The sequence below is a fragment of the Mus caroli genome, unplaced genomic scaffold (genome assembly GCF_978045245.1).
Source record: "Mus caroli unplaced genomic scaffold, Mus_caroli_1 scaffold_19, whole genome shotgun sequence".
NCBI lineage: Eukaryota > Metazoa > Chordata > Mammalia > Rodentia > Muridae > Mus > Mus caroli.
In genome coordinates this window covers 72,990,553-73,013,143 of record NW_028227274.1, presented here as the reverse complement: position 1 = coordinate 73,013,143, position 22,591 = coordinate 72,990,553, and the positions used below count along the sequence as shown (strand labels likewise).

General features: G+C 43.8%; 1 protein-coding gene across 3 annotated transcripts in view; it reads right to left on the bottom strand.

The window, feature by feature from the left end:
• Window positions 1–725: 725 nt before the first annotated feature.
• Window positions 726–22,591, bottom strand: part of Myo5b (myosin VB) — a 314,278-nt gene continuing 292,412 nt past the window's right edge. For all 3 annotated transcript variants that reach the window (XM_085833555.1, XM_029472031.2, XM_021150180.3), the window contains exons 34-39: window positions 22,004–22,093; window positions 19,234–19,384; window positions 17,723–18,008; window positions 15,996–16,170; window positions 14,027–14,107; window positions 726–1,244 (exon numbers count right to left, since the gene is read on the bottom strand). In XM_085833555.1, the coding sequence (XP_085689681.1) occupies window positions 1,092–1,244; window positions 14,027–14,107; window positions 15,996–16,170; window positions 17,723–18,008; window positions 19,234–19,384; window positions 22,004–22,093 (936 nt within the window). In that variant the 3' untranslated portion in view covers window positions 726–1,091. The remainder of the gene's footprint in view (window positions 1,245–14,026; window positions 14,108–15,995; window positions 16,171–17,722; window positions 18,009–19,233; window positions 19,385–22,003; window positions 22,094–22,591) is intronic.

Sequence of the window (22,591 nt, the reverse complement as noted above, 5' to 3'; positions counted from 1 at the left end):
AACATTATTACTAAATGTTCTCTTACGTCTTTTATTTCATAGCAGAGTGTTTACATTGATTTCAAACTTTGAAAAACAAATGTTGAAAATAACTTGAGAAGGGAAAGCTGGCCTAAGTGACTGCCGTCTTTCAAAGCAATTAAAAAGAAACAAACCCACAAATCTTTGGATAAGACGTAATGACTGTGCAGTCTCCTTCAGACACTCTTCAGACAATTGGGTTCTTGACTCTTTTCCCTTATAATCTTGAGGCCTGGAATCAGCAGCACACTGGTTTGCTTTTATACCTGCAGATAAAAGCTAGCCATCCTCACCTACCATTTCCATACTTGTGGTGGAAGCTTGCCCATCTCAGCACTGACTAGCAGCAGAGACTGCACTCTTCCACCTTCCTCACCCTTGGCACCTGTGATGGCAGTATGTTTAGTGCAACTCTCCTACAAACCTGAGACTATCACAAGAGCTGGAGCCTATGGAGGGCTGGGTCATCCAGTTTGCTTGGAAACAGTGTTCCACACGCTTGCTCTGGAGGTCAGTCACCCCCGCGCCCCTTGTTCACCAGGCATCGGTGAATACCAATTCACTGGAGTCTCCTGAGGTGTAAGCCCAGACTTTTGTTCTCAAAACATCTCCCCTCCCAAGATCATCCACACCTTTGGTTTATCAATATGTGTCAATCTTATGGTTATTAGTCCCATCATTTCTTGAAAGACCCACAAAGGCAATTTATGTCATGTGTTTTTAATATTATCTTAGTTTGAACATTCTCAAGTTATATACAAAGATGAGAGCTAGGCACTTCCACTCTGTAGAACTGGCATTTTTATATGGCGACTGGAGCTGCAGAGTGGCTGTCCGTTCTGACGTGTCGTGGTTTAACCTGAAAGCACAGCTTTAACAAATCCACCCTCCGGGTGTTTTCTGAGCAGCATGGACAACAACTGTCGACAACTGTGCACCCCGCTGTTTAGTTCTGTGCTCCCACCAGTCTCTAACATGGTTTGATCTACGCTGGGCATATTTAACACATCTAGCATCCTCTCGGCTGACAGCACATGCTTCCTTCTCGCTCGCCTCGGAAGCACGCATCCTCAGACTTCATTGAGAAACTCCAGGTTGAGACAGGCCGGGATGTGGATCGAGTCCATGGTCAGAGCAGATGGGTTATATGGAAACAGAACAGGGAACACGTGCTTGGAGTCCAGCAGGAGCTGCTGAGGGTCATTCCTCTCTTGTAGCTGAGCCTGTGGGGGCAAGAAGACCATGGAAGGATTTAGAACTACCTAAAAATCGCCTGCTTCAGTAATGTCACAGAAGTGAGGAGCATCTGTCGTGGAAAGATTTCTAAGGTGACATGGGAGGAGTGTGGAGTCAGGACAGTGTGGGCTCCCTGTGTCCCCGAGGCAAGCCGTGATTTAGGTTGTTGGAGCTAACCAAGCACCCTCGCCATTCTAACGTGGTTTTAATGCTTCCATCTAAGGGAAAAGGTGAAACTCCATCTTAGGTGCAGATTTCAAGGGAGGACTGTCATGGCGTGGGTAGTGGACTGGATTCTAGAGCAGTGGTTCTCAGCCTTCCTAATGCTGTGACCTTTTAATACAGTTCCTCATGTTGTGGTGACCCCCAAGCTGTAAAATTATTTTTGCTGCTACTTCATAACTAATTGTGCTACTGTTAAGAATCGTAATGTAGATATCCGTGTTTTCTGATAGTCTTAGGCAACTCCTGTGAAAGGGCTGGCCAGCCTCCCCCAAAGGGGTTGTGACCTATAGACTGAGAACTGCTGATCTATAGGCAGACTCACTGCTCTGAACAAAAGCCTTCCTATGTCTTAATTTTGTCATATTCAGAATGGAACACCATAGAAAGTGCCGAGGAGACAGGCAGTGTAGGATCAGCCCCTCCCCAGAAAAAGATTCTGAGTTTGAAAGAGTGATGTTAACTATTTCAAAACTCCTGCTTAGAGACTTGATTATAACCATCCTTCGATGAAGAGAGAAAGAGGCAATCTTTTTTGTTTGTTTGTTTTCGTTTTTTTTTTTTGTTTGTTTGTTTTTAGTCATTATAGGGATCATAGAATATCCTTCCATTCCCTTTAGATCAGAGTACAATCTTGTCTAAGGCAGCATATTTGGGGGTAGGGCATTTTTCTTTGCACGGCTTCTAATTTTAAAGTTTCTTAGGATCTTCTTGTTGCTGTAAACACATTCAGGACATAGCAAATTATCTAGCGAGGCAGATCTTTGTGAGCACTTGGGTGAGCCTGCTTCTATGCCCCATTCCTCAGCCTCAAGTGTGGCCCTGGTGGGAGAAGCCCACGGTCTGGATTAGCTGGGTAGTGCCAGGGAAAGCAATGGGGTCTGACCTCTAAACATCTGAGCTTGTGCTCTTTGGTTCATTTGCTGGATCCAGCATGGATACTTGTCTTGGATAAGGTTTCTCTCAGGGTCTGGTGACTTGTCTTAGTGCCATCAATTAGAAGATTTAGAAAGGACAAATCCTCTTCGCCTCCCCCTCTCTTTGAAGCCAGATGTTTTAAGAAAAATACAATAACCAAAATGAAGTTCACTAAAGGAGTCCCACAGCAGAGTTGGGCAGGTAGGAGGGAGACGGGTGAGCTCGAAGGTAAATTAGAGTCCTCATCCTTAGGAAGTTAGCTAGAGCCGAAGTGAAAGGAAAAGAATGAGTAGAGCCAGGTGCTACCCATCCTGTAATGGCAGCACTGGGGAAGCAGAGAAACGGGGGGGGGGGGGGTTCAGAGTTCAAAGGCATTCTCAGCTACATTGCAAGTTTGAGATCAACCTGGGCTATGTAAGACCCTGACTAAGAACAGACAAACAGAGCTTGAGAGTCCAGGGAGCAAAATATCAACGCGCACACTATAGAAGTCCCAAAAGGAAATGAGGAAAAGGGGCAGAAAGTCATTTAAATCAAAGGAAACCACCCCAAACCCAATTGGCAGTGTATATGAGCCCATCCAAGCTCATTGAACTTTGAGCAGGATAAACACACACCGGAGCCATGCAAACTGTTAAAACCCAAAGATGGGGGAACCTTAAAAGGAGCCACAGAGACATGCATTTGTTACAAAGTATCCTGAAATGAGAGTAACGGCTGGTTGTTCTCCTGAAGCCATGGACCTTAGGAAGCAACAGGATGACATAGCACAAAGGGAAACCACAAACGCGCACACAACATCTGGCAAAGTTTTCTCCAAAGACAAAGGAACATTTATGTCATTTCTGGAGACAAAGACATGTTGAGAAGAGCTTCAATTCATCATGAATAGCGATAGACAGAAACACAGTTAGAAACTGAGCCTACAGTTCTCTCAAGCCCACAGATCTCTCAGGCCCACATTGGCAGAACTGAAGGGAGGAGGAGCTGTTCTCCATCAACAGCTGGGCACTTCCGTCTCACGCTGATGATGTAGTGCTGCAAGGTGAGATCAGTAAATAGGCAGGACTCTAGCACGGAAGTTAGACCACTGGGGGCATGAAGAGGTACAGGGACCTTGCTGTCTCTTGCCACCAGGCTCTTGTGCAGTAAACAGGTGTTCACTGCCTACTGTGCCACGGTTAAGTAACTGAGTACTGTTAAGTACTACAGACAAAGAGCAAGGTTGGTCACCATGGACTAAAATATCTGGACAAAACTGAACCTTTTCCCTTGCAAGTTGATTATCTCAGGGACTGTGACACTGTGACAGATAGCTAAAATCACACTCAGTTTCCCCTTGGGGGAGATGGAGAGAGTGCTTGCCTAACAGGCTGTGAGGATCAAGAGTCGATAATTCAGTACACGGAGTTCAGTTGCTGGCACCTGGCCGGTACTGTATTTGTCACTGGTATTAATTTTGCAACCTCCTGCTTTGTTCTTCCTACCTGGGAATTAACCATTAACTGTTGAGCCATGAGTTCCAGACAGGAGCAGGACTTGTAACATGGGCCCTTGATCTGCAGGAGTGTGGCCAAGAGGGAGAGCCATAAATCCTCGTCAGGAAAATATAGATCATGCCCTATCAGCTTTAGACACAGAAAATGGGTTGTTTTGGTTTTTTCCCCCTCTTTGAGACAAGACACTATTGTTTCAAACAGTGACAATATCTTGATATAGTACGACTTTTGAGAGGTCCAATGCTACCCAACTTTAGAGTGGGAAGATCACTGCTCATACTAGCTCAGTACCCAAGCAGCTGGCTTCCACCACTGTAGTGCTCAGGGCACCTTTACTGTGCTGCTTAAGGCTTGAAAAAGGCAGAGACCTGCAAGGACCAGCAGCCCTTTACTAAGAGGTAGAAGGCGAGCCACTAGAGTTCAGGGCTGTGAAGAAATGGATTCCCAAGGACTCGCATCTCAGATTGTTCTCATTTTGTTCAGTCACCGAGACGATGACAGAAAGTGCTGCGTAAGCCTCCAGATGTCAGCCACAAACTGGCATCTGAAGAGCGGGGCCACGAATTCAAAGTAATACAGAGAGTCTGACAGAAGGGTTGGATACGACAGGGAGAGAAGCTCGATGGGGAGGTACGGCTACTTATGGAGGAAGAAGCAACCAGTTTCACTAAGCTAAGTACCAGTGTTGGCCCTGGTGGCAGCCGGCATGGTCTCTTACTGATGGCTGCCTTTGGGCCTGCTGCATTGGTTCTCTGAGAACAGCCTCTCAGCCATGAGACAGGGAAACAGGAGGCCTCTCAGAGCACTTCAGTTCCTGCATTGTGGGCTCTACTGTTTAAAAGCCCTGAAAAAATGCCCCCTTAATTTTTGACAAAGGAGGCAAAAAATACAGTCTTGGAAAAAAAAAAAAAGATAGCTCATTTAATAAATGGTGCTAAGAAAACTGGATTTCTTATCTGCAGAAGGTCAAATTAGATTTAGAACTTTCACCTTGTATAAAACAACTTAAAATGGATCACAAACCTTATTTTTAAACCCCAAACCCTGAAACTTTTAGAAGAAAACACAAGATATTGGCATAGGCGAAGCATGTTCCACTGGAACGCCAGCAGGTCAGGAGCCAGGTCCAGCACCAAGAGGTGGACTCCATGAAAATAAACCCTTCTGTACAGCAGAGAGAACAATGAGCCTCACTAACGGAAGGGCAGTGGGGCTTTACCAACTACACCCAAACAAGGAGCAAATAGCCAAGTCACAAACAACTAAAACTGCCAGCAATAAATGGGCCACCAACTGAATACACAGCTTTCATAAAAAAAAAAAAATAGCCCAGAGCTGTTTTAAAAAACGGGTTTTACATCCACCATTGCCAGGGTCATGCAAATTAAAACTGCTTTGACATACTATCTTACCCCAGTTAGAATGGCCATCATTAAGAACTCAGAAGAAAGGAGGTGGAGAGAAGAGCACTGTCTGCATTGTTGGTAGGGGTGCAAATCAAGACAGACACTATGGGAATCAGCCTGGAGAGTTCTCAAAAACATAAAAAGTAGAGCTACCATATGACTCTGCTATTTCGCTCTTGGGTATATACCCAGAGAATCTCCATTCCTTACTACGGAGATATTTACATCCCATTTTTATTATTTATTCACTATAGCAAAGAATTGGACCTATTTGTCTACAAAAAGATAAATGGATAATGAAAATTTGGAATATATATATATATATATATATATATATATATATATGAATATTACTCAGCACTAAAAAAAAGAAGCTTAAAAGATTCAGGAAAGTCGGGCATGCTGGCACATGCCTTTAGTCCCAGCACTTGGAAGGCAGAGACAGGTGGATTTCTGAGTTCGAGGCCAGCCTGGTCTACAAAGTGAGTTCCAGGACAGCCAGGGCTACACAGAGAAACCCTGTCTTGGGGTGAGAGTGGGATGAGGGGGGAGATTCAGAAAAATGGATGGATTTCAAATGTATATTACACGAGGTCACACAACCTCAGAAATAAAAGAAACCACATGTGCTTTCTCACGCAGAATCTAGCCAAGAACACATTCATTATTGTAAACAAAGGCACCTGCGCACACAGGAGGATAGCACAAAGAGGAGAGAACAGGAAAGGGGTGAGGAAGGATGGAGTGCAGGCAGTGGACACAAGCTCTGAGAGAGAGAGCGCGCAGAGAGCTAACTATATATCTAATTCTGTTGTGGGTTTTTTGTTTGGGGTGGTAGACAAGTACATATGAGATATTCAATACTGAGAGTGTAAATTCCAAAGTGAAGATTCACATCTTCTGTCCCGAATGCGAATTCTAACTGTATGTGAGCTCGTTAAGTTTTACAGATTTTGGGTCTGGTTTATTTATCTGCACATTTTTAAAGTAATTAAGGCCATGAAATGAAAAAAAAAAACAAAAACAAAAACCAACCAAACAAAAAGCCTCGAGGAAATTGATTTAGAGGTGAACATGAAAATGGGGCCGATTAAAGAGGCTGAAGGACAGACAGCTCAAGGCACACAAAGGTGACAGAAATGCAGACAGTACGTGATGTCACAGAGAACCCCCAAGAGTCCCTGGGTGGGTCAACAGCTCTCAAGCTTCCATTATACAAGTTTTAATATTAAAGTGTTTCAATGGATATGTGAAAACCACACAGCAGCGGGGTGGGGTATCTCATAGCTTCTTTCTGTCTCCCAGTTCCTTCTCTGTGTCTAGGAGCTGGCTCTGTGCTCCTCCTAGCCTATGCTCCCACTCGGCACCCTCCCTTCCCCGCTTCGGTGAATCCCTTGTGTGGGTGAGCTGGCCTGCTCTGAGGGCTGTATGCTTAGCATGCCCTGGCACTTCCCCCTGCCCTTGAGACAACCGCCACCTTTAGTCTGACTTGGCATCTGTCTCTTGACCTCTGTCATCTCTACTCAAATACCGGGCTAGAGTTCATTTATTCTCCACGGGTCTTTTCAGAGTCAGGGCACTCTTTAAATCTCTAGATCTCTTCTAAATCTTGGAATAAAATCTCCAGCCTTGCAAAGGAGAGCCACATTCTCTACGAAGCTTTTGATCTCTGGGGGTTCTTTTAATTTTTAATATTTTTTATTGCATATTTTCCTCAATTACATCTCCAATGCTATCCCCAAAGGTCCCCCATAGCACCCCCCATTTCCCTACCCACTCGTTCCCATTCTTTTGGCCCTGGCATTCCCCTATATTGGGGCATATAAAGTTTGCAAGTCCAATGGGCCTCTCTTTCCAGTGATGGCCGACTAGGCCATCTTTTGATACATATGCAGCTAGAGACAAGAGCTCTGGGGTACTGGTTAGTTCATCATGTTGTTCCAACTATAGGGTTGCAGATCCCTTTAGCTCCTTGGGTACTTTCTCTAGCTTCTCCATTGGGAGCCCTGTGATACATCCAATAGCTGACTGTGAGCATCCACTCCTGTGTTTGCTAGGCCCCGGCATCGTCTCACAAGAGACAGCTATATTTGGGTCCTTTCAGCAAAATCTTGCTAGTGTATGCAATGGTGTCAGCGTTTAGAAGCTGATTATGGGATGGATCCCTGGATATGGCAGTCTCTAGATGGTCCATCCTTTCATCACAGCTCCAAACTTTGTCTCTGTAACTCCTTCCATGGGTGTTTTGTTCCCAATTCTAAGAAGGGGCACAGTGTCCACACTTTGGTCTTCATTCTTATTGAGTTTCATGCGTTTAGCAAATTGTATCTTATATCTTGGGTATCCTAAGTTTTGGGCTAATATCCACTTATCAGTGAATACATATTGTGTGAGTTCCTTTGTGATTGTGTTACCTCACTCAAGATGATGCCCTCCAGGTCCATCCATTTGGCTAGGAATTTCATAAATTCATTCTTTTTAATAGCTGAGTAGTACTCCATTGTGTAAATGTACCATAATTTCTGTATCCATTCCTCTGTTGAGGGACATCTGGGTTCTTTCCAGCTTCTGGCTATTATAAATAGGGCTGCTATGAACATAGTGGAGCATGTGTCCTTTTTACCGGTTGGGACATCTTCTGGATATATGCCCAGGAGAGGTATTGCGGGATCCTCCGGTAGTACTATGTCCAATTTTCTGAGGAACCGCCAGACTGATTTCCAGAGTGGTTGTACAAGCTTGCAATCCCACTAACAATGCAGGAGTGTTCCTCTTTCTCCACATCCTCGCCAGCATCTGCTGTCACCTGAATTTTTGATCTTAGCCATTCTGACTGGTGTGAGGTGGAATCTCAGGGTTGTTTTGATTTGTATTTCCCTGATGATTAAGGATGTTGAACATTTTTTCAGGTGCTTCTCTGCCATTCGGTATTCCTCAGGTGAGAATTCTTTGTTCAGTTCTGAGCCCCATTTTTTAATGGGGTTATTTGACTTTCTGGAGTCCACCTTCTTGAGTTCTTTATATATATTGGATATTAGTCCCTTATCTGATTTAGGATAGGTAAAGATCCTTTCCCAATCTGTTGGTGGTTTTTTTGTCTTATTGATGGTGTCTTTTGCCTTGCAGAAGCTTTGCAGTTTCATGAGGTCCCACTTGTCAATTCTCGATCTTACAGCACAAGCCATTGCTGTTCTATTCAAGAATTTTTCCCCTGTGCCCATATCTTCAAGGCTTTTCCCCACTTTCTCCTCTATAAGTTTCAGTGTCTCTGGTTTTATGTGAAGTTCCTTGATCCACTTAGACTTGACCTTAGTACAAGGAGATAGGAATGGATCGATTCGCATTCTTCTACATGTTAACAACCAGTTGTGCCAGCACCATTTGTTGAAAATGCTGTCTTTCTTCCACTGGATGTTTTTAGCTCCCTTGTCGAAGATCAAGTGACCGTAGGTGTGTGGGTTCATTTCTGGGTCTTCAATTCTATTCCATTGGTCTATTTGTCTGTCACTATACCAGTACCACGCAGTTTTTATCACAAATTGCTCTGTAGTAAAGCTTTAGGTCCGGCATGGTGATTCCACCAGAGGTTCTTTTATCCTTGAGAAGAGTTTTTGCTATCCTAGGTTTTTTGTTATTCCAGATGAATTTGCAGATTGCCCTTTCTAATTCGTTGAAGAATTAAGTTGGAATTTTGATGGGGATTGCATTGAATCTGTAGATTGCTTTTGGCAAGATAGCCATTTTTACAATGTTGATCCTACCAATCCATGAGCATGGGAGATCTTTCCATCTTCTGAGATCTTCTATAATTTCTTTCTTCAGAGACTTGAAGTTTTTATTATACAGATCTTTCACTTCCTTAGTTAGAGTCATGCCAAGATATTTTATATTATTTGTGACTATTGAGAAGGGTGTTGTTTCCCTAATTTCTTTCTTAGCCTGTTTATTCTTTGTGTAGAGAAAGGCCATTGATTTGTTTGAGTTAATTTTATATCCAGCTACTTCACCGAAGCTGTTTATCAGGTTTAGGAGTTCTCTGGTGGAATTTTTAGGGTCACTTATATATACTATCATATCATCTGCAAAAAGTGATATTTTGACTTCATCTTTTCCAATTTGTATCCCTTTGATCTCCTTTTGTTGTCGAATTGCTCTGGCTAGGACTTCAAGTACATTGTTGAATAGGTATGGAGAAAGTGGACAGCCTTGTCTAGTCCCTGATTTTAGAGGGATTGCTTCAAGCTTCTCACCATTTACTTTGATGTTGGCTACTGGTTTGCTGTAGATTGCTTTTATCATGTTTAGGTATGGGCCTTGAATTCCTGATCTTTCCAAGACTTTTATCATGAATGGGTGTTGGATCTTGTCAAATGCTTTTTCCGCATCTAACGGGATGACCATGTGGTTTTTGTCTTTGAGTTTGTTTATATACTGGATTACGTTGATGGATTTCCGTATATTGAACCATCCCTGCATCCCTGGGATGAAACCTACTTGGTCAGGATGGATGATTGTTTTGACGTGTTCTTGGATTCGGTTAGCAAGAACTTTATTGAGGATTTTTGCATCAATATTCATAAGGGATATTGGTCTGAAGTTTTCTATCTTTGTTGGGTCTTTTTGTGGTTTAGGTATCAGAGTAATTGTGGCTTCATAGAATGAATTGGGTAGAGTACCTTCTGTTTCTATTTTGTGGAATAGTTTGTGAAGAACTGGGATTAGATCTTCTTTGAAGGTCTGATAGAACTCTGCACTAAACCCATCTGGTCCTGGGCTTTTTTTGGTTGGGAGACTATTAATGACTGCTTCTATTTCTTTGGGGGATATAGGGCTGTTTAGATCATTAACCTGATCTTGATTCAACTTTGGTACCTGGTATCTGTCTAGGAACTTCTCCATTTCATCCAGGTTCTCCAGTTTTGTTGAGTATAGCCTTTGGTAGAAGGATCTGATGGTGTTTTGGATGTCTTCAGGATCTGTTGTTATGTCTCCTTTTTCATTTCTGATTTTGCTAATTAGGATGCTTTCCCTGTGCCCTCTAGTGAGTCTGGCTAAGGGTTTATCTATCTTGTTGATTTTCTCAAAGAACCAGCTCCTTGATTGGTTGATTCTTTGAATAGTTCTTCTTGTTTCCACTTGGTTGATTTCGCCCCTGAGTTTGATTATTTCCTGCCGTCTACTCCTCTTGGGTGAATTTGCTTCCTTTTGTTCTAGTGCTTTTAGGTGTGTTGTCAAGCTGCTAATGTGTGCTCTCTCTAGTTTCTTTTTGGAGGCACTCAGAGCTATGAGTTTTCCTCTTAGAAATGCTTTCATTGCGTCCCATAAGTTTGGGTATGTTGTGGCTTCATTTTCATTGAACTCTAAAAAGTCCTTAATTTCTTTAATCTTTCCTTGACCAAGGTATCATTGAGAAGAGTGTTGTTCAGTTTCCACGTGAATGTTGGCTTTCTATTATTTATTTTGTTATTGAAGATCAGCCTTAGTCCATGGTGATCTGATGGGATGCATGGGACAATTTCAATATTTTTGTATCTGTTGAGGCCTGTTTTGTGACCAATTATGTGGTCAATTTTGGAGAAGGTACCATGAGGTGCTGAGAAGAAGATATATCCTTTTGTTTTAGGATAGAATGTTCTGTAGATATCTGCCAGATCCATTTGATTCATAACTTCTGTTAGTTTCACTGTGTCCCTGTTTAGTTTCTGTTTCCATGATCTGTCCATTGGTGAAAGTGGTGTGTTGAAGTCTCCCACTTTTATTGTATGAGGTGCAATGTGTGCTTTGAGATTTACTAAAGTTTCTTTAATGAATGTGGCTGCCTTTGTATTTGGAGCATAGATATTCAGGATTGATAGTTCCTCTTGGAGGATTTTACCTTTGATGAGTATGAAGTGTCCCTCCCTGTCTTTTTTGATGGCTTTGGGTTGGAAGTCAATCTTATCAGATATTAGAATGGCCACTCCAGCTTGTTTCTTCATACCATTTGCTTGGAAAATTGTTTTCCAGCCTTTCATTCTGAGGTAGTGTCTATCTTTTTCTCTGAGTTGAGTTTCCTGTAAGCAGCAAAATGTTGGGTCTTGTTTGTGTAGCCAGTTTGTTAGTCTATGTCTTTTTATTGGGGAGTTGAGTCCATTGATATTAAGAGATATTAAGGAAAAGTAATTGTTGTTTCCTGTTATTATTGTTGTTAAAGTTGGCATTCTGTTCTTGTGGCTGTCTTCTTTTAGGTTTGTTGAGGGATTACCTTCTTGTTGTTTCTAGGGCGTGGTTCCTGTCCTTGTATTGGTTTTTCCCTGTTATTATCCTTTGAAGGGCTGGATTCGTGGAGATATAATGTGTGAATTTGGTTTTGTCGTGGAATACTTTGGTTTCTCCATCTATGTTAATTGAGAGTTTGGCTGGGTATAGTAGCCTGGGCTGGAATTTGTGTTCTTTTAGTGTCTGTATAACATCTGTCCAGGATCTTCTGGCTTTCATAGTCTCTGGTGAAAAATCTGGTGTAATTCTGATAGGCTTGCCTTTATATGTTACTTGGCCTTTTTCTCTTACCGCTTTTAGTATTCTATCTTTATTTAGTGCATTTGTTGTTCTGATTATTATGTGTCGGGAGGTATTTCTTTTCTGGTCCAGTCTATTTAGAGTTCTGTAGGCTTCTTGTATGTTCATGGGCATCTCTTTCTTTAGATTTGGGAAGATTTCTTCTATAATTTTGTTGAAGATGTTTGCTGGTCCTTTGAGTTGAAAATCTTCATTCTCATCCACTCCTATTATCCATAGGTTTGGTCTTCTCATTGTGTCCTGTGTTTCTTGGATGTTTTGAGTTAGGATCTTTTTGCGTTTTACATTTTCCTTGATTGTTGTGCCGATGTTCTCTATGGAATCTTCTGCACCTGAGATTCTCTCTTCCATCTCTTGTATTCTGTTGCTGATGCTAGTATCTATGGTTCCAGATTTCTTTCCTAGGGTTTCTATCTCCAGTGTTGCCTCATTTTGGGTTTTCTTTATTGTGTCTACTTCCCTTTTTAGGTCTAGTATGGTTTTGTTCATTTCCATCATCTGTTTGGATGTGTTTTCCTGTTTTTCTTTAAGGACTTCTACCTGTTTGTGTTATCCTGTTTTTCTTTAAGGACTTCTACCTGTTTGATTGTGTTATCCTGTTTTTCTTTAAGGACTTCTACCTGTTTGATTGTGCTATCCTGTTTTTCTTTAAGGACTTCTACCTGTTTGATTGTGTTATCCTGTTTTTCTTTAAGGACTTGTAACTCTTTAGCCATGTTCTCCTGTAATTCTTTAAGTGAATTATTAAAGTCCTTCTTGATGTCCTCTACCATCATCATGAGATATGCTTTTAGATCCGTGTCTAGCTTTTCCGGTGTGTTGGGGTGCCCTGGACTGGGCAAAGTGGGAGTGCTGGGTTCTGATGATGGTGAGTGGTCTTGGTTTCTGTTAGTAAGATTATTACGTTTACCTTTCACCATCTGGTAATCTCTGGGGTTAGTTGTTATCGTTGTCACTGTTTAAAGATTGGAGCAGACTCTGTGTTCCACTCACCCGAAGTCTCAAAATCCTGTGGCGGGTGTCGTGGGTAGCTGGCGGGTGTCAGCCGACCCTGCGCCCTAGCTACCCCAGTGCTGTTCTGACCGGAAGAGGCTTGTGGCCCTACTCAGGCCGGATTTCTGCCTCCCCAACCAAAGCAGTCTCAGGTCCCGTGTGATTGGACTGGAGCAGAAGCTGTGTTCCACTCACCAGAAGTCTCAAAATCCTGTGGCGGGTGTCGTGGGTAGCTGGCGGGTGTCAGCCGACCCTGTGCTCTAGCTACCCCGGTGCTGGTCAGGCTGGAAGAGGCCTGTGGCCCTACTCAGGCCGGTTTTCTGCTTCTCTAACTAATGCAGTCTTAGGTCCCGCGTCTTTCACAGTTTTGATAAATCCCCCCATTCCCCCAGACTCCTCTTCTGATTGTGCTCCCCTGCTTCCTATCCTTGGCTGGAGCTGGCTAATACATGTGAATGTCCATGTATCCCCTACATGTAACTGTCGGAGAAAGGAGTCCTTCTTTGTGAGTCACTACTGTAGTCAGCTCCTGTCAGCCACTGTCACACAAGGCAGCCCTCCACTGGACCCAAGCCTCTTTGGGCTCAGCTTGAGGAAGCTCAGATTTAAGTTTAAAGCTCACATCTCAAGAAGGATCTAAATGTACACATGCTTTGATATGTTTCTTCCTGCCAATTCCCAAGGGTAAACACTGTAATTACCAGAGGTGAGACTTAAGAGTTCAGATTGCAGTCTAAGAGAACAGAGCATTCTTGGTTCCACATGGGTGGGGCTCCCTTGTCAATTCCACCTAGTGTCTTGATTTAGCAAGGTGTTCCTAGAAAACGAGGCACTTGAGTCTAAGAGCTGTGAAGCAAGAATAAGGCCAACCATCTGCATGTGTGCAGTCAACATTATTATAGATACTAAGTTTCCTGTGTGTGCAGCCAATGTTACTATAGACACTAAGTTTCCTGTGTGTGCAACCAATGTTACTATAGATACTAAGTTTCCTGCGTGTGCAGTCAATGTTATTGTGGATGCTAAGGTTCCCAAACATTTAAGCAGGAAGCCTACAAATGCAAGGTTTTCTACACAGTGTAGCCAGCATTTATGAAGAGGCTAAACCCCACATTTTCAATGCCCTTTTAGCTTTTGACTAAGACTTCATAAAGTTAACACTTGAGGACTCACCTGGATTGTTCGTATGAAGGACACTGTGACCCGTTCCTCAAATTCATTCAAGGGAGTGTAGAGGTTTAAAATTTTGACAATCTGTTGGAATGAAAGCAAAGTTCAGTACAGAACTAGATAAACTGAAGACAATTTTGACTTTTAAGACTCTGGACAGACCCCTCAAGGTGTGTGGTCAGGCCCATGGCTGACCCTGTGAGGCTTGAGCTCCTGTCTGATGCTCATATCCTCGATGCCCACCCTTTCCCTAGGCTTGGTGGCTTATGTATGAGTTCAGAAAACTCCTATCTGTAAGCCCCAGCCTCTTTCCTGCCGGTGGCTTAAGGTTCTTCAGGAGATCTTGTATGAGAGAGGGCTTTGTTTTTTTTTTTTTGTTTTTCGAGACAGGGTTTCTCTGTGTAGCCCTGGCTGTCCTGGCACTCACTTTGTAGACCAGGCTGGCCTTGAACTCAGAAATCCACCTGCCTCTGCCTCCCAAGTGCTGGGATTAAAGGCATGCGCCACCACGCCCGGCTGAGAGAGGGCTTTCTTGACTGCACCTAACCACCATCTCCCACCCTCTTCCTTAAGGAAATTCATTTACAAGTAAGAGTTTTCTTCTTAACCAGACACAGTCTTTTGTGTGCCCCTCAACTATTTTGGTGTAAGTACCATACTGTGTGCAAGGCCAGGGACAGGCAATAAGCAAGCTCACAGAAGTGAGACATTTACTGGGGGACGGGGAGCTGGAAAACTAAGAACGTGTATTTCTTAAGAGTTTGCAGGTTCGTCCCAGGAGTTGGGAGGGAGGAGAAACATATGCCCTTCGCCTTACTGAGTTTGGTTGGTTGCAAAGGTATTTGTTGGGGAAAATATGCATTTGATTGGGAGAGTCTAGTTCCCATTTATTGGTATCTGTGACCAATTTCTAAGAAGTTGTGATCAAAGACAAGATCTAGGGCTTATCTCTTTATAGACTAGTCATATGTCTACAATCAAATTATACTATATAAATACAATTATGGGGAGAGGAATTTAAAATATTTAAGTACTGTTAGATTGCTAAGGCTTTATTTAAAACTGATATAAATGGAGTCTTAAAATATGGCCCAAGCCCGGTGTGGTGGCGCACGCCTTTAATCCCAGCACTCGGGAGGCAGAGGCAGGTGGATTTCTGAGTTCGAGGCCAGCCTGGTCTACAAAGTGAGTGCCAGGACAGCCAGGGCTACACAGAGAAACCCTGTTTCGAAAAACCAAAAAAAAAAAAAAAAAAAAAATATGGCCAAATAAAAATTACAGTTGTAAAGACAATATATAAAGAAAGCAATCAGCTTCATGTTGATAGATTCAGAAAAAAAAAATTCTAGGTAAGGAACTATCTGGAATTGTTTTTAAAAAGGTGTGACATGAGGCAAGCAAGATGGCTCACTGCATAAGGACTCCGGCAACCATGGCTGGTTATCTGAGGTCAATTCCAGAGCTCACAAAGTAGGAGAACCTCCTCATCCCAGTCAACCTCTGACCTCCATACACACACACACATACACACACATCATACATAGCACATGTTATTTTGTTATCAAGGTTTGTGGGTCTTGTAACTTAGCACACAAGAAGGATCAAAAAGGGGCTGGAGAGATACCTCAGTGGTTAAGAGCACTGACTGCTTTTCCAGAGGTCCTGAGTTCAATTCCCAGCAACCACATGGTGGCTCATAACCATCTGTAATGGGATCTGATGCCCTCATCTGGTGTGTCTGAAGACAGCGACAGTGTACTCATTTATATAAAATAATAATTAAAAATAAAAAAAGAAGGCTCAGAAAGTTACAGGAAACTGACGTCGGGTTTTACAACCAAAGCGATCTCTGGTTCATCTTATCAGTTGCAAATCTGGACTGTGTCATCAGGGCTGGAAGTGCACCCCTTAGAAAACTGCTGGCAGGCAAGGACAGACAGGAAGGGCCAGCGCTGGTCTTGAACCGCCGTACCTGCTGGGTGCTTAGGGAGGTGCACAGTGAGCAGATGGCCTCAGCATCCTCGTGGGTTTTCTTCTTCAGCTGGAGGAGCTGGGCTGCCTGGATCAGGGGCTCCATGGTCTGAACTGCTCCGCTCTGGTGAAGGTTTTTGCCCCGAAGCCACTCTTCCAGTTGACTTATGTTGTACCTGAGCCAAGGCAAAAGAACAAGCCTTAATTCTTGGGGTGAAAATGGGGAGGGGTGTGGGGGAGGGAGCGCCTGCTGTGCTGTGCAGGTGACAGTGCCCTTACCTCAATGCCCTTACTTCAGTTGTCTCATGTGGTTCAAAGCTTGCAAAGTGGGGTAAGGGAGATAACTTAGTTTGTAAAATGTTTGCCTTGCAAGCAAGAGGGCCTGAGGTTGATCCCGAGGCTCATACATAAACATGCATGCACACACACACACACACACACACACACACCAAACAACAAAACCACTAATGGGTGAGGTGGCACACAGTTGTAATCTAGGTGCTGGGCTGAGGAGGGGGAAACAGGTTTTGCTGACCAGCCAGCCTAGACAACTTTGGTAAGTTCCAGGCCAATGAGAGCTTGTTGTTTGTTTGTTTGTTTAAATGTGCATGTTTGAGCTGTCCTCTAACCTCCACATGTTCACCCACATGTGTATGCACCACTACTCCTACATGCATACATGAAACTTGGCAAAGTGCCTAGCATTCAGTAGCCTTATATTGAGTGAAGAATGAATAATAGAATGCATACTTAAAACTAAGAAAAGAAGGAATACCTAATGTGTCTATATAGATTAACAGAGAGGGAAGCATTAAACATTCTGAATTATAATTTGATTTAATTTACAACCATTCACATTTCCTTGACAGCCTTGATAACTCCCAGTTCACCCATCTTTCTCACTGGCCTGGCCACATTGCATTAGTCTTAATTAAAAGGTATCTGGCGAGCATCTCTTAAGCTAGGTTGAGCATCATTGCTGAGTGAACTTCACGAATTAATAAGGCAGTGGAGGATTTGAATCATACAGTTGTGGGAAAGGCTACCAGTTAGGTGTGGATTTCACCTTGAAGGCAGCTGTCCTGTGTTCTGACCCCAGCCTGTGTTGGGACTCTCAGTCTCTGTTGGGGAGTGGTTCTAATGCTTCTCCTTAATTTGGCTCCCCAAGTCACATGGGGATCTAGTATCCAGATGCTGAGGGTCCCTGTCCCCAATTGGTTTTTGATTGGTCAATAAAGTTGCTAACAGCCAATGGCTGGGCAGGGAGATGAAGGCGGGACTTTCAGATTTCCGGGTCAAGGGAAGGAGGAGGAGCAAAATTGTCAGGATGGAAGTTTGAGAGATCAGACTTAAGAGCTGCAGGAGCCCTCTGACATGTAAGAAACAGGAAAAATGGCCCCAGGGGGCACTCCCCCGATTGGGTCTGGAGAGGTAAGATACAGATTCAGCAAATATTAACTCAGGAATATAAGAGAGGAGTGTGTTAGCCACACGGAGATTCAGGAGCGGCCCAGCCATTGAACAGTTAAGACATATCAAAATATAAAGGTTACATGTGTGTGTGTGTGTGTGTGTGTGTGTGTGTGTGTGTGCACACGTGTGTGTTTTCATTCAAGAATCCAGAGAACTCTGGCAGGCAGTGATGAGTGCACACACACTGAGAGCTCAGAGCAGGTTAACAGATGACCACTCCAGGTCTCTGTGTGCTGGCCTGAGTGACCCTCTCACCTGAGTTGCATGCCTGTGCTCCAGGAGCAGGCGTCTTTCCGCAGGAGTAGGTTGTTAAGAGTCACAGCGTTGATCATGTAGAAGAGCTGTTTGAACACCTGCAGGATAATCTCGGGGTCCAGGCCCTGGTCACACAGGATTGTATGGAAAGAATTCATCTGGCGGACGATGGCCTCCAGGCAATACGAATTCTCTCCATCCACCATGCTGGAGGAACGCTTCCGGTAACCAGTGGGCCTCACACCAGACAGCCCCTGGATACTCTCATTTTCCAACATGGCAGAAACTGGAAGGAAGGCATGGTTAGAAGGTTGTATGTTCCCCTCAAAACTCTGCTGTTAGGCCACTCAGGTCAACGAAGCCATTCAGACATGCACAGGGCCAACATATGCAGGGACTCAATACATTTGGCAAAGGATTTTGAATCTGGTGGATTTCCAAATTAACTAGGGAACATAATGTACTTAAACTCATTGGTGGTTGGACGAAAATAATGGATGTGTACTAGCTGTACCTTGTACTACCTCTGTCAAGTATCCAAAGTTAAGAACTAAGCCAACTCTGGTTGGTTCTAGGCCCGGCACCATGTAACTATTAGGTCAGTTGCTTCAACACCCTTATTCAATAGCATTTAACTATGTACCAGGTTATGGACTGGACCTCTTCCATTCAGCCAGAAGCCCTATGAGGCACTACCCACTTTACCAATGAGCAAAAGGAAGCTTAAAGAAACTGCATAATTTGGCTACAGGAATGCGGTTAGGAAGAGGCAGCACCAGGATTTGAACCCAGGTCTTACTTGGGAAATGGTGCAATCAACCATAATTAGTTTAAGTTTTGAAACATATCCAGCTCGATGTATCAGTTCTTCTTCTATGTGGGAAGGACCTTAAAAGACAACTCGACAGGATGGAAGATTTGGTCTGAAACTTTTCCCAGGAACTATCCTGGATTGCTCCTTCTGGGAATTCACTCAGCCTGTTTGTGTTGGGAGGACCTGGAGATGCCATTACACAGGTCCAGGTTTAACTTCTCTCCCTCTGCCTTCATGGAGCACTGAGTGACAAACATGTGTCAGTCTATTGTTACAATGCAATTGTTACAATACAATTGTTCTTTCCATTCTGATTTCACGGTCAACACTCAAGTGCACTCATTGCTGTGTACAAAGTAAGTAAATAGGATTGCCCCGTGCTTCCTGCAGCTTGATCCACAAGCACCTCCCTGGCAAGAAGAGGCTGTCTTCATTGTGTTTGCACTCACACCATTATATAGCTTGTGAAAATTACTTACAGGAAAAAAATAAAAAAACCATTAAGGAAAGCCACCTCACTCTGCTGGCATCGTGCTTTATAGTATGCTGTTGAAAATTCCCCAAGTCTTAAGCACAATGTGTACAACTTCGTGCCTTCCCCAGGAAGGCTAGTCACACTTGGTTCCCAAAAGGCAAGGCAAACTTGCCACAGCCCTCCTCTCCTCCAGACCCCGAGACGGGTGCAGCTCCAGCTTACCTATCATAGGCTGTAGCAAGCCCTCGGCAATTTTAATGAGCTGCTGATAGATCTGAATGGAAAGGTCGCTTAGCACCTGGCGGTATTCAGTGAGGTCAAAGTTCTTGAGACAGTGCTCATTCTGCTTCGCAGTGTTCTGTGTCATAAAACCCTGAAGAGGAAAGGTGTGCGTGAATAACCTTCTGGGGGCTCCCGGGCTCCATGTACCTCCTGGGCTTGGGCACTTTAACAACTTTCTATTTGCCGGGCTCCACACTCAGGCCTTCCCTACACATGTAATGCTCTAGACAACATGGGACCTTTGGGATGGCCCTGGACCTTGAAGAAATGGAAATCTCATGACAGACAAGTCAAATTATATTTATATATACATACATATATGTATATATGTATATATACATGTGTATATATATTTAAAAAAATATATATGTATATTTATATACATAAATTTATATATATATAAAATTATTAAATTTATATATATTATTATAATATATAATAAATTATATATAATTATAAAAAATATACATACACACATATATGTATATATGTATATATACATATATATATGTGTGTGTATATATATACACACACACACACACACATACACACACATATATATATGCCTAAATCATTTGGATCTTCAAAATAGAGTTCTTTATATTGAGTACCCCAAATCAGAAAAAAATAATGGAGGGATTCGAGCTTTCTGGATGCTTATTTGGTGTTACCTGCATTCAGATTTCCCTAAAATCTTAGGTGACACAGGGCCTTACAGGAATATGACATAGGCCAGGTTCTGTTTGGAGGAGACATCTACAGTCTCTTGTCATTTTATCAGTTAATGGATGGGCAGAAATGGTAGGGAGGGCACTATCCTCTTAGCCGGCTGTACTGGGATGCACATGTAATCTGGACCAAGCACTAACATCACAAGGACCCCTGTAGCCAAGGCTTCTTTATTTTTATCTTTTTTATTTTGAGTTGATCTTGCTGCATCATTTAGGCTGTTCTCAAACTTGGGCTATTCCTACCAACTGCTGGGGTTGAAGGCATGCGCCCCTGAGCCTAGCTCCGAGGTCCTTTTTATTCAGGCCAAGAGGGATTAACAGCAGCCAAAAAAGATCAGTACTGTCAAAGAGGCAGCCATTCCTTAACCTGTGGCCCTTCTCAAATTACAGAGCAATTTTTAATATGAAAATGGACGGAAGCAGGAGGGACTGCGACTGCTAAGAGATGGGGTCCTTTGCTGCTCCTTGCTGTTTAAGACTACACAGAGTCAGTTACAATGTGGTTCAAATCTTGACCCCCAAGAACAGAAGTATAAGGAGCAGATCGGGGTCATGGAGCCTGTGGTCTTGCCCTTTTATAACACTGTTGGAATACATAGTAGCTAGTAACAGTGCTTAGAGCTAATGTCAGTCTGACAAGGGTCTAGGATCATCTGGCAGACAAGTGAGAAGACACACCCTGAATATGGACTACACCATTCCAATGGCTGGGCCCGAGACTGATGAAAAGGAGAGAGGGAGCCAGGTACTATGGGCCTGGATTTATCCCTTGCTCTCTGCTTCTCCGCGTGGATACAAGGTGACTAGCTTCAGCTTTCTGCTGCCTTGATTTCTTACAACAGATGGTCAGGATCTGTGAGCCAAGTAAACCCTATCTCAATTAAGTTTTTGTCAGGGCATTTTGTCACAAACGAAACTAAGACATTTTTGTAAAGCAGGGACCTTAAGGAAATGCCAAGAAAGTGCTTCCATACAGAAAGTGCTCCCAGGGAACAGAAGGCATCCAGTCTGACACCAAGGGCGTGTCTTCCACCTTTACCATCCCTTCCATAGTAAAAGCAAGTGCCCAAACTCAAGTTCTAATTCTTAAAGGGAGGTAGGGTCAAGCCACATTCCAAAGATGAATGACTGGGGTGGAGATTTAGTCCATTGCGCTCAGGAGGAGAGCGTTCCTATCTTATATGGCACAAGGGATAGAATAAAACTTTAAAATGCTGTTGCACTGTTTTAACTTTTGCTACTCCTTGACTTTGGGCAGGGTGAGATGTATGAACAGGGGAGAGCGAGGAGTCGAGACCTCATGGGGATGTGGGAGGCAGGAGGCTCTGGGGAAACTGGACTGTGTACCGTACTCCATGAAGCTGAAGATACCACACTGAAGCATGGCAGGTGGTAATCCCCCCAATGAGAGGAATTCGAGTTCTAGATAAGCTGGACTGAAAAGATCCAGAGTGGAACACGAAATGACAGCCTCTGGTCATGGAATCAAATTAAGCTGGAAGCGAGAAGCTGGCCCTTGACATCAGTTTGTACCATGCGGTTCTGCCTAGGGGTATGTCTCTTCTGGTGGCATCTTTATTCTGAAGTGTACAGAGCCCAAGCGACAGCTGCATACACCAGACACTCGACCTTTCTCCCAGTCTTCACTGATAGGACTCCTCTGGGACAGCTTTAGAGATACGACGTCCCAAGGGTCCCCTAGGGAGGTTGAGAGGCTCTCTGGCCCTGTGTGGTTAAATGCACTCATTTCCATACCTGTTCTATCTCTTGATTTATTTTCAGAGTTCTCGAGCCCACTGAAGCCCAGACTCACCTGCGCCCCAACCCAGTCTTGCAAAGAAAGGCATTCCCACAATCTGAGGTCCCAGCAGGTACCTCACAGACCTTATTATACCCATCATCTAAGGGGGACCCATAGCACCCCAAACTGCAAGTAGATGAAATGGGACCCACTTTGGGATGCTCTGCCCACTCCTCACCTCATCACCACTGTATTGCTTCAGACAGTGAAGGAAGCGGCAGGTGTTGGATAACCAGAATGATGTCATCTCAAAGTCGTCATTGTGCTTCTGCGAAAGGAAAAGCACAGCACTGGCTGAGGGTCTCCCATTGGCTGACACATGTCCCCAGTGCCTTTCTCTTCCTGCGTTTCCTGTGTTACCCAGCATTCCTGGGCAGCCCAATGTACCCAGTCGGCTTTCCAGTCCCAGCAAAGATAATCTTTGCTGAGCGGTTATTGCTGTTCCTCCAGTCCCTGAGATGGCACAGACAGAGTCACTCCTCAGTCTCCTGATGAGTGATGTATGGCCCTGCACATGGGAAGATCTCTCTGACTCCCATGAATGAAGATGGTGAAGCTGAGCGGTGCAAAGGATGCTTGGGTCCAGCAGCACCAGGCTCCAGTTGGGTCTGAAATTTGGACTGGCCAACTCTGATTCTGCACTATGCAAGGTTGGTGTCCCATTGATGCTCAGGTCAGTGGCAATAAACTAAGTGGCCAAGGCTGCTTAGCAACTTGATCTATCCAGTTTCTGCAACGCTTCCACTGACTTCTCAGAGCCCATTCT